Consider the following 16,615-nt stretch of genomic DNA (forward strand, 5'->3'; position numbering starts at 1 on the left):
GGTAACAATATTCGTCCTAGAGAAACTAAGCATTTCTTAATTTTCCCATTAATAAGTTTACTCTACTTTGGAATTAATAACGCTGAAATATAGAATTGAAATAATTTTTTTAATATAACTCGATGTGTCAAAGAATTTCAAAGGCGCATGCGTGTCTCAAAGATCATCACCGACGTGGAACTATACGTCTGCTCGTCTCACCAAAAATCGATCGCTGATCCCCTTAATGGCTTCGCGTGCAGGAAATAAGTTGAAATAATAGTAGTGAACAGCAGCTCAGTTTCCTTACAAATTCAGAAACTTGAGATTGCCTACAGAAAAGAAGGATTACATGATTGTTAAATTACATACAACACTGGAATCAAAAAGAAAGAGAACTTGAATTTACGAGTTTGCACGGCATCCTTTTTGCCTTCAGGTTCTCATGGGACAGCTTGAAGAAAACATGAATACATTAGTTTCCGGCATCCAATCCATTTATTTATATGTAAATAAGAAGCTCAATTCAAACAATGACAACAGCAAATAAAACTTTTGTAAAAACACCGTCGCAAGCACGCCTTCCAACGAAAAAGGTTAATTCGTAAATACGCACTAGAAAGAAAAATTCTAGTCGTAATAAGACTACTTTACGAAGAAAGAACAGTCGTCAACACACCCTCTAACGTGTAAAGTACTTGCGTAAACACACCCTTCAAAGAAGAAAGTATAATCGTAAATTCACCCTCTAAAGAAGAAAGGGCAATCGCGAAGACATCTTCTAAAGACGAAAGTAAAGTCGTGAAAACTAACTCTGAAAAAAGGTACTATAACTTAAACTCAATCTTCAATCAAAGGCAATGGAGGTTTACATAAAAAAAACATATTACCTGTGCAGACTAATATAAGTGAGACGTGTTAATGCATGAGACTTTATATTGGATCCGTTGAAAATCACATTATACTGTATATCAGATTGTACAAAATTGCTGTGCAATTTAAGAAGCTTCAACTTCAAACTTATGTAAAAATTAGAATTCCAAAGTTCACTCCCGAACCGTGACTCCGGCTTTTCATAGTATCTGGTAGTCACGCCTTGTATTCGGCTCAGTCGCATGGCCGGGCAGTAGATCTTCAGACCCCATACTATGCAGACGCATCCACTTGCATCACGCAGTTAGCCTTCAGCTAATTTTCGCAGCACAGCAGTTTTGATCCTGGGCCCAGTGCACTTTAGTCGCTTGCTTATGTATCTGCTCTGCCCTTGTTCTGAGCTATCTGTCCGCCTGCGGAGACGAGGTGCAGCCTGACGAGCAGTACGCGACTTCGCTTGCTTGAATGTTCTTGGCGGTCGGCTTTGGGGAAGCCGCGATTTTTAGAGACCAAAGATCGTCGCGCTGATAGCCTGCGAAGGTGAGATCACGGTACTACCCCGGGAGTGCTTTTTTCTCAATTCAGTATGGAACTTGATTCCGATCTTCTGAGCACGTTCCAGTAAATAAAATACTTTATATAGTCTGATCACTTCACTATTCAAACAATTGGAATTCTAATTTATATTTTTTTTGTGATACCTGCATTAATCTAATTCAATGTCAATTTTCTATATGCAGACGTGTAAAGTGGCGCTAAAGAGGAAGGTGCCTGGGAAGGAGTCTGGGATTCTTCTGAGCTCTTTGTTCTAATAAAATTGCTTTGTACCATGACTCTGGTCCATTTTCCTCACAATTTTAGTGCACAGATAGATGCAGAGCTATAGCCTACATTTAACTAAACATAACTTAAGTATCAGGCAGTATAAGGGCATGTCTTCTAAAATATATCTTACGTACTCGCATGTTGGGCTCGAGCATAAAAATACTGAATATAAGTTCCATTGCATGGGGCTTTAACAAATAAGTAATGCAGAAGAAATAAGAAAATTTCGATAAAAATTTCTTAAAATATTATAGATGAGACAGAATATTCTTTTCGCTTTTCAGTTGGTTTAGTGTTTCGACGCTCGTGTTACCATTCAAGTTATTTAAAAATTCGTTTTATTAGGTCCATAAGATTTTGGATTAAATTTGTCTCAAAGCCAGATCATGTCGCATTCTAAGAATAAAATGCGTAACTCGTCCCAAATCAAGGTAATATGAATTAGCAATTGGCGTTAAATATCAGTGTAAAAATCTATTCTGAACGTTTTGCCCTGCACGACGATGCGGAAGTCAAACAAGTAGCGAAATATGCCAGCTAGAAGTGTCAGCCATTGATCTCCTTATCGTGCTCGGCAATAAACAAATTAAATAAACATGGCTTTATACAAGAACTGTTTGCACAATACTTGAATTATGGGTCCTTTACACGAGTACCATTTACATTATACATGTATGAGGGGTCCATTACAAGATTACCGCTTGCACTATACAATATACATGTATGTGGAGTTTCCACGAGTAAAGATACACCCCATGGAGACCGAGTGTCACTTCTGACATGAGTATGAATCACGAAGTCCATGTGCTGTCACTTATATGAGTGGTTATTGAGTACTTGAATGAGTAGGTAGTTACTGAGTACTTGAATGAGTGGTTATTGAGTACTTATATGAGAAGTTATTGAGTACTTATATAAGTGGTTATTGAGTACGTACATATATGAGTGGTTATTGAGTACTTATATGAGTAGTTACAGAGTACTTATATGAGTAGTTATTGAGTACTTATAGGAGTGGTTATTGAGTACTTATATAAGTGGTTATTGAGTACATATATGAGTGGTTATTGAGTACTTATATAAGTGGTTATTGAGTACATATATGAGTGGTTATTGAGTACTTATATAAGTGGTTATTGAGTACATATATGAGTGGTTATTGAGTACTTATATGAGTAGTTATAGAGTACTTATATGAGTGGTTATTGAGTACTTATATGAGTAGGTAGTTACTGAGTACTTATATGAGTGGTTATTGAGTACTTATATGAGTGGTTCTTGAGTACTTATATGAGTGGTTATTTAGTACTTAAATGAGTAGTTATAAAGTACTTATATGAGTGGTTATTAAGTACTAATATGAGTAGTTATTGGGAACTTGTATGAGTAGTTATTGAGTACTTATACGAGTAGCTATTGAGTACATATTTCAGTAGTTATTGAGCACTCATGGGAGTAGTTTTTGAGTACTAATCAACCTTATGTAGACCGTTTGGTCTCGTGACATGTGTACGCATCAAGCTCGTTACCACTTATTTTCTTGATTAACAAACAACATCAATAAGATCACAAGTACAATAACGGGCCTCATCAAGAGTGGCTCTTGAATACAGATTTAACAATATGAAGCCTTACAATATGACAAGTTTCAAATATCAGTACATGGCGTATAAATTAGTACACATATATTTTATGCCTTGTCACTACCTCTTTCTTTCATCGAACCATTGGCATGAAAAAGAATTCTAAAATTGGAAAACACGTCGGCGCAAGAAGCTGCTTGAGAAAGGTAAGTAAGCAGGAGTTGGAAGCCAGCACACACGAGTCTAAGTTGGAAGCCAGCACTCACGAGTCATTGAACGAGTCATCAAATGCTGTACATTATTACCTGTATACTTCATTTCTATTCTTCTGCATATTAAAAGAACTAGCTTAAGTCTACTCACCACATCGATGAGCTGCGAAAGCTTGAGCTTGATGCGCACTGTAAGCACATCAGTGACGTTGACGACGGGACGTACAAGTTTGTTGTAGTTGCTGAGGAGATCATCGTAGAGCCTCTTGGCATCCGGACTACCGGCCTCCGTTGGCCCAATATTGCTGAGCACAGCAAGGACGACTAGCCCTACAATCCAAGCAGGCCCTACAGTAGATTTAGATGACGGCCAAGCTTTCGAAGAAACCAAAAAGCTACCAGTTCGACGAGCCTTTAGCTTCTTTCTGCGCAAGCCACGAGAATTGTGAATAATGACATTATCCCTTTGTGATGGATAAACAGATTGCCGAGCGAATGACAATCTCACTTCAGAGTTTATGGATTTTGTAACACATTTAGTGGCTCTAAATGATGCACTTGGTGTGTCTTCGTCAGTATGAAGGTCCCGGTTTTCCTGTTGTCTATAATATGGAACGATTTTGCAAGTGATAGAAGGCGCTACAGAGCCAGATGCACCTTCACTGTAACATCGACGCAAGCAAATCTCATTCTCCAATCTGGGAGGTATCTTTGGGAACGGTGTCAAACAAGACATGCCTGCTGCCAATTGATAAACTTTTGTCTCAATCGAAAACAAACATCGAGAAAGTTTACCTGGCACAGCATACAGATAACTTGCTCCAACACCCTCGCCATGATACCGAGTTCCAGCGAAAAGTTTCACTGTCATTGCGACTCTCGATATGGTATCGGAAAGAAGTTTTGCAGCAAATATCAAAAGCTGTCGTATGGAACGTAAAAAGTAGATTGGTTGCAAATATTCCGCTTTGAGCAAGGACATCTCTATACAAAAGAATCGGGTGCGTTCGACGAAGTCTAACTCAGCCCAATGAGAGAAGCTTTCGCTTCCGGCAGAAGTTATTCCAATCTTCTTGGCAGGTGAGTCTGATCTGAAGCATTCGTCGACATCGTCATGAGCGGCAAATTCAGGATATTTTTTCGTCGAAGCGATGTCGCCGAGTGAGCGAAGAGAGTTTGAGGAGTGAAAGTTTGTACATTTCAAGGCGGAATTAACGTTACTTTTAAGTCCTAAACTACAACCATTATCGGTAGTCTTATATTTACTGGAAGCATAGTCGTTTATTTTTTCTTCATTTGTGCCTCGATTGTATAATTTTCGGACGAATATTGAATGGGTACCAAATAAATGCTTACTCAGAAGATGTCTACGCTTCAATCTTTTCGTTAGACGGAAATCTTCATCGCTGATAGCAGTGCAGCCACGTTGCTCGTTCTTCCCCTTGGATCTTCTTTCCCAAGAGAGCTCTTTCAATGAACATATTTCATAGAACGTGTCTTTGAATGCCAGTAGTAATATTATGATTACTCTATATACAAGCCATGGTAACAAGACCGTGTGGCACTTGTATACAAAATTATACATCCATTTCTTTCCTGTGATTCTGCCAGCAGAACCTCGGAAATACTTTACTGAGGAGCTTTTCATTCCCCATGGAAACTCGACCACGCGTTGTACAATAAATAATAGAGCTGAATAAGCGCAATGGGAGTAACACAGGCTCAAAAAATCTTCACTTAATCCTTTAACGTTTAAAAATCTTGATTGGCGGGAATTTTTCTTTTCGATAAACGAATCTGTTGAAATTATTTTTCCTTGTATGTCTGGTGGTGTCGATAGCGGCATTTCCGTTGGAATCGGACCCGCCAATTTTCTTTCAGTGAATAGTGATTAAATAATACAAGTGAGAATCCAGAACCAAAAATAGAAAATCGGTGGCTTGCTTGAATGACAACAAAAATATTCGAAAGCTGCAGCAGTGACCGGCGCCGTGCAAGACGAACGACAAATCCAGAAGATTTGACTAACGACAAATCTCCAATTCTGCTATCGACAGGTCGGCCGAAGGATTTCAGTATTGGCGAATATTGTCAGCTTTCAGAAAATAATCTCAGAGCAGCAGCTTGGAAGAGTCTGCCTGAGCGAAAAAGAAGGAATTTTGTAACACAAGTTTGACAGTATCTCGCACTCTTAAAACGAATGTTTCGTCATTTTTACATGCGCACAAAGCATCATAAATATCACGCACAAAGTAGTACAGTTTCCTTTGTTCGTCGGTCCTAGGTCACTTCACTTCAAGCCATGATTCGCGCAAAAGCTGTTCAAATTAAAGAGTTCAGCCATAATCTAAACTGTTCTAATTCTCTCTTCGGATCTGACTCATGTCTACGTACTATCATGGCCACCGTCATACCTGAAAATACATGAACTGCATAAAACATTCTTCAATACATTTTTATACAAATACGATTTTGCATGGCACTAATTAGCCTCGCTAAATTTGTGCCATGCAATCATTGTTAGCAAGAACGCACTATACTAATGATGGATTGCTCTTCATATTACAAAGCAAGAAAGCAAGAAAACACAACAACACTCATGTTATCGTAGTCAGCACTCCCTACACCAATGCTGCCATGCTCTCCGTGTAATCTTACCAAAGTAGGCTACCAACACCACAAGCACTCATATTAACAACCGTTGTGTTAATAAAAACTCACTGTCCCTGTCCTAATGCACTAGCACTCATTGAGTCTCATTCACTCCGCACTCCGGGAAACTTCGTGTAATACCCTAGCAAACATTCACACGTCTTTTATAATCTTGCTGCACAATCATGCACTCCTTGTTATCGTAATAAAGTATTCTCAAGTATTCATCACTCTATTCAAACTTGGAGTTTTCTCATCCATGTATTCATGAGCCAGCAGTGCATTCTTGTTAACTCTCACTCATACCAAATGCTAATGCTCTTCAGGACAGTGAAAGTTTGAATGGATGACTCTGTTTATGATGTGTCGTAATGAAGAATAGTTGAAGTCAGGTTTACTCGTTCTATAAACGGAACGACTTAAAGCTATCCCAAGATGTTTTCTCTCTCGGAGCAATCACGTTAGGAACACACGCCCTTAAAATTATCTCAAGACAATGTCACATTTGAGATGTTGCAAGACGGCATCCATCAGCAGCAGATTACCACACGCCAGACAGAACGGCTGTCATATCTCAAGACAGAGGCTGTTGGTATCCACGTTGGGAGGTTTACCTAACCGACTGACGGCAGTTGCTGCAGGCGCGCTCTTCTGTCTTCGAAGTATCACCTTTAAACGTTTAATCTTGCCTCAACTTGCATTGTTTTTCTCGTGAATTGCTTCCACGCAACGACAAATACAAAAATTTTTTAACCCTAAAAATTTTGATTTTAACCAACATAAAAAGAAGCTGAGTAAAATAAATATATATTACAGGAATTTTGGGCACTGGGTCGTGACCGAGTAAAGCTGTCGTGACAATTATTTTATTGAATAGAGCAATTGCGTTCACTTTAATCTAGGAAATATGAACAGTTAATTACTAATTTATTAGACCTCAGCGCTGCGCTGCAAAAACAGCAAAAGTTAGAATTAAGTTACCATCATTACGTTTTTTCCTTCTCTGATGCCTTAATGATAGCAATTTGCCTCTATTTCTATCTGTATTTGGATGTGGTGCCAGCATTCAACATATTTTTATATCGCTTATTAATGTTCCTTCAATAAACTTGTGTGAAACAAAGAAAGGTTTCCCAGATTTAAATATTAAAAATGAAGTATAGTTCACTAAAACAAATTAGACCAGAGATGATTAGGGATGGAATAACTCAACTCACGTAGCCTATCACTTTCAGGTAAAAATGATTAGATTTGAAGTCTCCCAGACAATTTGTAATTATATCACAAATTTTTAATTGAAGCAACTGTGTTCTCAACTTTAAGTGTACACTATAAATGGTGCTCTCCGAAATTCATTAACTAATCGTTTCAAACTGTCAGATAACTACACACAAACGAATAACCAGTCTCGAAGTTAGTGTTCGGAAAGCATTGTGTGAAAATCACAGATTCTTGCATTCTCAGAAAGTCAGAACATTACCACCCTCGCCCGTAGTCAAGAGCACACTGCCTCTCTGACGCCTCCAGTGTTGCCAGGTTTTTTCTTGGCGAGAATACCAGATTGCCTAGCCGAAAATACCAGAAATATACCAGAAATTCTATCGTTCAAAAACAGACTAATACCTCCAAATTTAATAAAACTATTCGTCAGAAACGTTGGTTAGAAAAAAAATTATCTTATGTACTGTGCAGTTATCTGGCTTGACGATAATTAGCCAAATTGAACACGTTATATATTTTTCCCCTCTGTTTATTTGGAACATTTTGACACTCTTCTTTTCCTGTGTTTGATTACATTGACACTTTTTCCTCTTCGCTCAACATGAGCAAGCCACGGAAACAGGTCATCTTCATTTTGCTTATTTTCGTACATGCTTGCATATTGCACTAATCTAACATTTCGGGTGTGGTCACTTGCTGCGGTTGAGCAGATAGCTTTTGGTCCGAATAAGGGACGCCAGTACCGTAGTTGAAATTTTATTCCGTTGCTTGTTTTTCACAGAGGTGACTTGTGAAAACACTTGCACCACGAATGCTTTGGAGACAGGTCAAAGTAGACAAGAGATGCAGTAGGCAGCCAGTTCTATGAATGGATGATAATTGTCAAGATCAGTGAAATATTGAATGGTACCCCAGAATTCAAGCGGCACTCCAATAAGTGGCACTCTAGAATTCAAAACCACCAAACAAAAATGGTGGAGCTAGCGTCGCAGAGATCGGTTCGACATCCTCACTCGTCCTAGGCCATATCATCAGTTCATCACTGATCAGTAATCAATCGAGGATCATCACTCTCATGCTCATATTGCACTAAGCACTTTTGTTAAATGTTAACAATTAAATTGGGGTTATTTTATCAAGCGGTAAACTTGTGGTTCCAAAAATGGCGGCAAACCTCTAGTCGCGTCACTCTGATGGTAATCTATATAATCCACGCCTACGTTGGAGGAAATTCAAACTTCAGAGGTGGAACTTAATGCAGTAAATTTGCAGTAAGTCAGAAAATACCAGAAAAATACCAGATTTAGGCAAATATACCAGATCTAAAATGTTCATACCAGACACCTTTTGAAAATACCAGATTTGTGAAATCTGGTATAGAAATATACCATCTGGCAACGCTGGACGCCTCTGGAACCTTTGTAAGCATGCGTCAAAGCTTACCCTCAGGGGCGGTTAAAACTAGACTTGAAGGGTGGTGATCCTGGGGCCATACTTTCAAAATTCGCTAAGTGAACGTAAGTGCTTACGCTCTATTTTCTTGTCTATGATTGGTGGATTTTGCTTGAAAGACCGTCAATGATTGGCTGATGAACTTACGATCTCTCAACTTTTTTTGAGAGTATAGGCTCTGGAGGCTAACGGTAGAGGTTTTAAAACAGCAAATAAACTATTACAAAAACTTGAGTTCTGTTGCTAATTGAGTGCAAGTGCCTGTAGAGAAATAAATTGAAAACTGAAAAGTGAGATGATGGATGCACTATGGAGGATGCTTGAATGCAATCTTACTATTTAAAATAAATTGGATTTCGTACAAAAAAGATCGCTCCAACGCTAATTAGGCGAATTTTCAGCACCCATTTTTACATATAAATTTTTCAATTTAGAACCGATCTCGACGTAATTACAATGAATATTTATTTTCTGCAGCCGGTCGCACGGCCAAACTCCAAATTCAGTGAACAAGGAATATCTCTCAGAGGATTGAACATCGCTCGATGAAACTTGGTACACGTAGAGCGTTGCAGAATTTTTGGTCCACTCAATTTTTACGTTTCCTCCAAACGTTAAGTTTCAGCACCCATTGCAAGCTTTGCACACGTAACTAATTTACTTCAGCGTTTAGAGCGCTACGCGATAACCGGATAACGAAACGGGCAAAAACACTCATATTGAGCTCGCTGGGAAATAATATCAATAAATAGATTTGCTGTTAACTATGTCATAATCGGTTTTGATTTAACAAAGTTATGTGTGGAAATTATGTTAAAAAATTTTATCCCAAAGATTCGTGTCCAAAATTTTGATGCAAAAATGATCGAACGATGCGCAACAGCTCTCTCAAAGTGTGCTGCTGCCAGAGTGCGCTGTACAACGCAGCCCAAAACTCCACCCGAAATTCGGCCTTAATTAAAGTGCACGAACGGTAATGACAGTAGCCATTCATAGGTGGAACGAAAAATTTAATATGACTGTATTCTTTTGCTATTTACTAATATGATAGTTAAAAAAATCCTTTACAACCCTACTGTAAATAGATGAAGTTGGTTGAATCACTGTAAAGTTTTCAGTGGTAACACACGATTAGGTTTTCTTATTTCGAAAACTAATCGTAGAAATTCTAAATGAAACTTTCAGTTTTTCTCTTAATATTTTTTATTAGAATAACCGAGCCTAATTATGAATTTTTCCCTTAGATGTACCTGAACACGACATATGACTGAGTTAGTCATTGACCTCGAAGAGCCGGGATGTATGCATGTCACTTATTAACGTAACGTGCTAGTGAACTGTTCTGTTTTTTAGAGTCTATTTTAAGTTCTACTGTTCAAGATCACTTCGTACAAAGTACGAAAATGAGGTGAGTTGTCGAGTGTACTAATAGTTTACATGTGGACTAGCACTATGTATTATGGCCCGTTTTTACTCAAACTTCCCTACGTGGTACGTGCGCTGTACGTTCGTTGAACTTCCAGTATTGCCTACAGGTGGGGTCTAACTTGAAGGTAGACGGCAGTAGGTAATAGGTATTGTGGCCCACGTCGGTATGGTCCTCAATAATCTCGCGGTTGGGAAGCCCGATAGTCTAATCAAACTGTAAATAACCATAGACTAAATCCAGAATGTAGGGGTATCTACCTATTACCAGTAGTATATGGTAGGTATGTTAACTGCCAACGTGAGTGTTTATGTGGAAGAAATAGCCGAGATGGAACTTGTCTGACGCTGAGTTTGACCAAGTCAGTGTCACATGGTGATATTTTTCAGTAGGCCGTGTTATGGGAAGCATGGTTCGTATGGTAAACAGATTTATGAGAAACTAAAGTTTCGAAGTTACCGGTACTAGGTATCATGGCTTCCCCAAAAATTGGGATATGGGAGTTCAATATGAAAAACGCCTTCAACATTTGAACTGATGTTTACCAACATGATCTGCAATGCCACCCATTGAAAGTTCTTGCTAGGGCACAAGATTAGAGAACCAGCAGGACTGCAGGAGAATTTCCCTTCCAAATGCTTACCATGGGTGTGAAGACTTGATGTAAATTCTAGTTCGAATGTTTGATAAGTCTTTCCTAGTTAGGCTAGTTTTATATATACGGGTCAACTGTTGATGAAAATCTGCAGAATCTGAGCTACCTAGTCTAACCATAGGCATAGATAGGGTGGTGTTGGTGGTCACTGGTGCTGACTTGTGAGTCATGACAGTTGATGAATTTGATTTTGGATAGGCTTAGTAATAACTGGCTTGGAAAATTGAGCTGGCCATGTTGGATGTAAAGGATTGAGAAGAATTTTCTTTGTGTTACACAGAAGTAGATTAGCTATATTTATTATTTTTCAATCATTGGTAAATCTTAGTTATAATTGAGCCATGATTGATGATTTGCTGCCTCCAGTTAAACCTAGGTTATAATATACAATCAATATTGTAAGCATTCACATCTCCATTTAGAAATGGAGCATGCAACAGGGCCATAGCTTTTGGGTTACCTTTGAAGCATGTTACAAGTGTCAAGTTGTAAACGGTTTTTGTTGTGAATACTTCATTGAATATATCCTATGCTATATGATTTACGAATACTCTTGAATGAGTGTTGGAGTTACCCCTCCTGTGGCTTCATTGTCAACCAGGATATCTACATCTCCTGGAATCAGAAATGTCATTGATATTGAGACATTATCTTAACTAGGGCATATGATAAAGGATAACTAGATTTTCTGCAGAACTGTAGTTACACAGTGAAATTGTGTGACTGATGTGGGACAGGCATGTTTTCCCTTGAAATCTTGTATCATTGTGTGAAGAACTTGTTTCTCATGGTCTGCACATTGCCACTTGACAGATTTCTCCTTTTGAGCACCCTACCTTCACTCTTCTTATGATATCTAAGATAATGTTTGAAATGTTACCTTTCCAAACTTCCCCTTATTAGACTAGAAAAAATGAGATCTGATACGGATTACTAGTCAACAGCTTGTCATGGTTCACCCTATTGTGAATGCTGGACTTAAATGTATCCTCCCTCCTTATTCAAACTTTCAATATAATGATAAATGTCCTACCTAATCCAGTGTGGGTTCTAAAAAAGTAGTACTTTTTTAACTGAATGAGTGTACTGACAAGTTTGTGCCCTTAATTCAATACTTTAACCTAACCCTCAAACCATTTCTTTCTAGTGGGTCAGCTGAAGAAAACATGGTCGCTGTCAAGGAAACCTCTAGTTCTAGCTCAGAGAGGCCTCTGGCAGGCTCCGTCCTCCCAGATGAGTCTAAGCAGTGCCAAAGTGAATCTGGATCTTTGACCAAAGCAGTGCATGCTGACGATGCGGATAGGCGTGATCTCACTGAACCGAGAAACATTGGAGCCGATCCTGCTGGTGACTGCAAAGATAGAGAGAAGAAAGATTGCCTGGATTGTCGCAACTGCCAGTGCCACAAGGGCTGTGCCTCTGAGAGCATCAAAAGGAGGTGTTCCACTTCTGACATTGCTAGCATATTAGCCGCTAACCCTTTCCCACTTAAGAAAACTCTGACCAGCGGCAAAAGCCTGGAAAAAATAGACCGCATAAACTTGGCCAACCTAGTGTTCAACCCAAATTTCAAGAACAGCGCCGGTTGTGTCAACCTTCCCGTTATCAGAGCTGGGCAGAACTTGGCGCAAAAGAATGCACAGCGTTCAACCTCTAAAGATGTCAACAACAACCTTCCCGACTTGAACCAGCAGGCCGCTATGGATTTGTTGGCCCAACAACTTCAACCTCAGTCTCTTGACAAACTGAACGTCAAACTACAGCAGTTGGCAAGACAGAGGAGGCTTGGGTCAGGATCGGCATCCGACCTTGATACCGGGAATGACGTGTCTGACTTGCTTCAGAGCCTTGCTGCAAAGAATTCAGGGCCTAACCAGAACAACGCTCTGCGCTACAAGACCGAGCTCTGCCGCAGCTACGAAGAAGGCGGAGAATGCAGGTAGGTCATCGTAACATAAGGTTAAAGGATCGTGAAACCCTTAAGGTTTTAATTATTTTTGACTCTGATGTATGCGTGGATGATGAGCTGGAATAAAATGTGCTCTTGGAACGCTGTGCTGTTGGCACATTGTCTTGACAGTGTCTGTTGGAAGGCTACCAGGGTGTCTAGTCAAAAGAGCAAATTTGCCGAAAGAGCTTGATAGAAAAGACTAGTTAATAGGTAAATATTCTTTGGATCCGTTGACTCTCCCTACGCAGGGTCAAATGTGAATGCTTTGGTTCGTGTTAAGTTAGTCTCGGCTAGGGCTATATTTGTTCTTTGATTTTTTAACCAACTTGTAACAGATTTGGTGCTGCCTGCACCTTCGCCCACGGGCCAGAGGAGCTCAGGCCTGTTCCTCGCCACCCGCTTTACAAGACGGAGTTTTGCCGCACTTATCACCAGCATGGCTACTGCCAATACGGCACGCGATGTCACTTCATCCACGACATCGAAGAGGCCGACCGTAGTGCCCCTCTTAGGTATGGCTGAATGTCAGGGTATAAAGTTTCAGTAGGTTGTGAAATCTTAAGAGGCTAGACAGCAGGAGAGACCTTACTTGGCAGAAGGTTGAATACCTTGCCGATTAGTTGCACGTTTATGTGCTCGTCAAAAACAAAAGAAAATTAGATGCTCATTTCTAACTTCGAACAATTTTTCTTTCGTAGCGGCTATTCCACTTCAATACCATAGTTATATTAATGGCATAATTGCGATAATTTGGCTTTTCCATAATTGTAAAGGATAATATACGCTCTGCTGCCATATTTGCCTATAGGCAGTTTATTAAACGTAAGCTTGTGTAGTTCTAATATTGCCAGAAGTACAGACTATCCGTCTGTATTTGTAATCATACAGTGCATATAGCAATCAGAAGAGGGCCAATCGCCCCCAGGTATTGTTTCAGGAGCATCGTGATCAGCTTCGTACACGATGCCACATTCATGCTTGCCTAAATTTAGATTAATAATGACTCCTATGCTATGGTTCTCGCTTCGTAAAATTTTCAATGAAAAACTAGGTTGGCGACTGCCCCACTACTTAATATTCTCCTTCATAATCCATTTGCTGGTAACTTTGCTAGGGGTTGCAAGTCATGGGGTCGTCATGACAAGCTGAGTGGTGCTCTCCTGTCACTGGCCTCATCCTCTGGCCTTTTAGACAGTGACGGTAAACAAGTTTCGCCTTCTGAAAACGATGTGCTCCTCGCCAACCTCAGGAGGTTAGTTCCGACTGTACTGGATGCAAAAGCTTTACTAAAACTAATATAACGCTAGTTTATCGTGGCCCCATGTTCAGAACCTGATTCCACAAGGTTAAGCTACCTACTCTCTTAACCTACTTATTTGATCGATGGTTGCCGCTAGTTAGTGCAAGAATACCTTATTGCCGCAAGAGTTTTCGCTCGCCCCGCAAATTTAGGAAGCCATACCTCTAACCTAGCCTTTTTTCCTTGCAGGCTTTACGCACTGCGCATGATGAATTGCCAGGAAAAACAGGCTCAGGATCTGAACTCGCACTTCTCGATGTCTCAGCCTATGGCCCACCAACTTGCTTTGGCCCATCAACAGTTGACTTCTGGTGCTCCCCAGCACCTGCCTTTATCCATGACTCAACCTTTACCCATGGAAGCTTTGCAAATGGGTTTGCAGCGAGCCGGTCAGAGGGCCTCTCACATGGTCTCAAACAACCGCATTGACTCACTTGCCAGCGACTACAGTGGCTGGAGCATGGCGCCCTCTTCACCCTCCTACCCTGGTCTGTCTCCTTTCGGCAGCTACCAGCAATTTTCACCTTTGCCTCACCATCAGGCCCAGGCATACCAGCAGTATCCGTTCAGTGCTACAGCTCCAGATCTCTCGGCTGCTTTGGCTAACTCCAACCCGTACGGGATGTCCCAACAAAGTTTTGCCAACACGGTGAATGTAGCACACATGCTGCCAGAGCATGCCTACGCAAACGTGAATAAAGGCGCTTCCAATGGAAACTCCGCACCTGTCCAGATGCCCAATCAAGTGTGGCCTGCTACTTCATCGGAAGTCCCAAGCGTGATCGACAAGGAACTTTTTGGTTTTGGTCTCGAGTCTCAGAACCAGAACGGTGCACCTTCCTACCCAGGTTACCCTCAACACCAGTATTACCAGAGCAACGCCAACTATGGCAAGCAGTCGTCTTCGAACATCACAGGTGTATACGGTGAACCTTCGTCGAAGCAACGCAGTTCGGAACCTGACTTGTTGAGCCTTATCAACAAGTCGGACAAGTACATGAGCGACTCGAAGGGCTTGAAGACTATCAACGAAGTCAGTGAACCGAGAGACCAAAGTGTAAGACCGAAGTCTTCGCTGAAGCATCACCACCATATGAACGTAATGAATTCTATGTCATAGCCGTGCATATGCCAGCTAAACTTAAGTGACCTTGAACGCGTTAATGGAACATAAGACTAATTTCCCGACATCCTGTGTAGGTGCATCAAGTGTCCCTTTAATTTCCTTATTTTTTATTCCCACTAAGGTTTTAAAATTATCCTTCTTAACCTGAATTCTTTATGTACGTAAATTTCTACGACTTTTAATACCTATCTCTGAGTAAATTTGTCTGGTAGACTTAAAGGGAGTCTAAATTATTCTTATTCGGATAAACAACTTTTTTGCAAAGCTAGATATTTTTAAACTACTTGTGTAGCTATTTCAAATATATTAAATGTGATTTTCCTTAAGTTTATGCTCATATTTTGGGTAGGTGTATTTTACTCTTAGACTCGTTGGATACTGGTAAATTTTATTGGCTTAGGCTTGACCTCGAATGCTATACTATTGATGAGAATTATCCTTGTATTAATTTAATTTTGTTGTAATGGCTTGATTTTCATAAATTTGGAATTTTACTTCGTCTATCAACCTTCTACCTTCGATACATCGCCCTGAAATTCGTTGCTGAAGATCTCGAACCGGCTATAATCTTGAACTCTGCCCTCACTTAACTTGCCTGCAATATTTCGAGCAAAAATTTCTCCAGATACGGGAAATTTAATTTTTTACAATCCATACATGAGGCTTCGAGATGTAAAGCCCTCTCTGGTAAACCGGAATGAATATTGATGCGCGAAAATTCATATCAGAGTACCATAGGGAAAGTAGAGCGTGGAGAAAGAGCACTGTTTGGAGGTATTAGTACAGCTAATGACTGAGCAATAACTGGAAATAATGCTTGGATACGTGCAAATTTCAACTAGAGCTCCACGCGTACTCCTGCGTGCTTCTAGAATAAGTTTTGACTAGAGGCCTCGATCTGAACTTGCAACGGGTTGGTTAATCCTCTCCTTAACTGCTGAACGCGCTCAACTGCTCATCGGAACTTTATCGAGAATGGATAAGCATACCTTGAGTTCGTCTTGGGTAAATCAGAGGCACACTAGTCTCCTCTTTGCCGGTGCGTTGTAAATTTTTTATTGGCATCTCGTGCAATCCTGGTGTGAAGTAGTTGGTTGTGATTGAGCAAGATCTATCAAAGTTCGCTACTCGCTAGTCGCTAGTACTAAATGGGATCAAACACTCGGGCTCACAATGTGGTAAAGATCTTTCATGTAGATCTGAACAGAATTGGAAAATGCTGAAGATATTTCCGCAATGATTAGTGTTCGGTGATCGTCATTTCGTAACCAATATCTTTCCCTGATATATTGAAGAGCTCACAAACCAACTTACATCAAATGGCTTAAATAAAGGAAATTTAACCTGGTGAACGATTACT

General features: G+C 40.1%; 1 protein-coding gene and 1 long non-coding RNA gene across 2 annotated transcripts; both read left to right on the plus strand.

The window, feature by feature from the left end:
* Nucleotides 1–1,009: 1,009 nt before the first annotated feature.
* Nucleotides 1,010–1,685, plus strand: LOC125179576. The gene is made up of 2 exons (XR_007157310.1): nucleotides 1,010–1,392; nucleotides 1,593–1,685. It is a non-coding gene; the product is annotated as an uncharacterized LOC125179576 (long non-coding RNA).
* Nucleotides 1,686–10,100: 8,415 nt separating this feature from the next.
* On the plus strand, nucleotides 10,101–15,741 carry LOC108664446. Its single transcript, XM_018151034.2, has 5 exons — nucleotides 10,101–10,205; nucleotides 12,026–12,817; nucleotides 13,165–13,341; nucleotides 13,944–14,081; nucleotides 14,319–15,741. Exons 1-5 carry the CDS (start codon nucleotides 10,201–10,203, stop codon nucleotides 15,247–15,249), a joined length of 2,043 nt encoding a protein of 680 aa, XP_018006523.1. The 5' UTR covers nucleotides 10,101–10,200; the 3' UTR covers nucleotides 15,250–15,741.
* The last annotated feature ends 874 nt before the right edge of the window (nucleotides 15,742–16,615 follow it).

The sequence above is a fragment of the Hyalella azteca genome, unplaced genomic scaffold (genome assembly GCF_000764305.2).
Source record: "Hyalella azteca isolate HAZT.00-mixed unplaced genomic scaffold, Hazt_2.0.2 contig2797, whole genome shotgun sequence".
NCBI lineage: Eukaryota > Metazoa > Arthropoda > Malacostraca > Amphipoda > Hyalellidae > Hyalella > Hyalella azteca.

Coding starts and splice junctions, on each gene's coding strand:
- LOC108664446 (XM_018151034.2), top strand. Junction 13,342..13,943: donor GACCGTAGTGCCCCTCTTAG/GTATGGCTGAAT, acceptor TAACTTTGCTAG/GGGTTGCAAGTCATGGGGTC. Junction 14,082..14,318: donor CTCCTCGCCAACCTCAGGAG/GTTAGTTCCGAC, acceptor TTTTCCTTGCAG/GCTTTACGCACTGCGCATGA.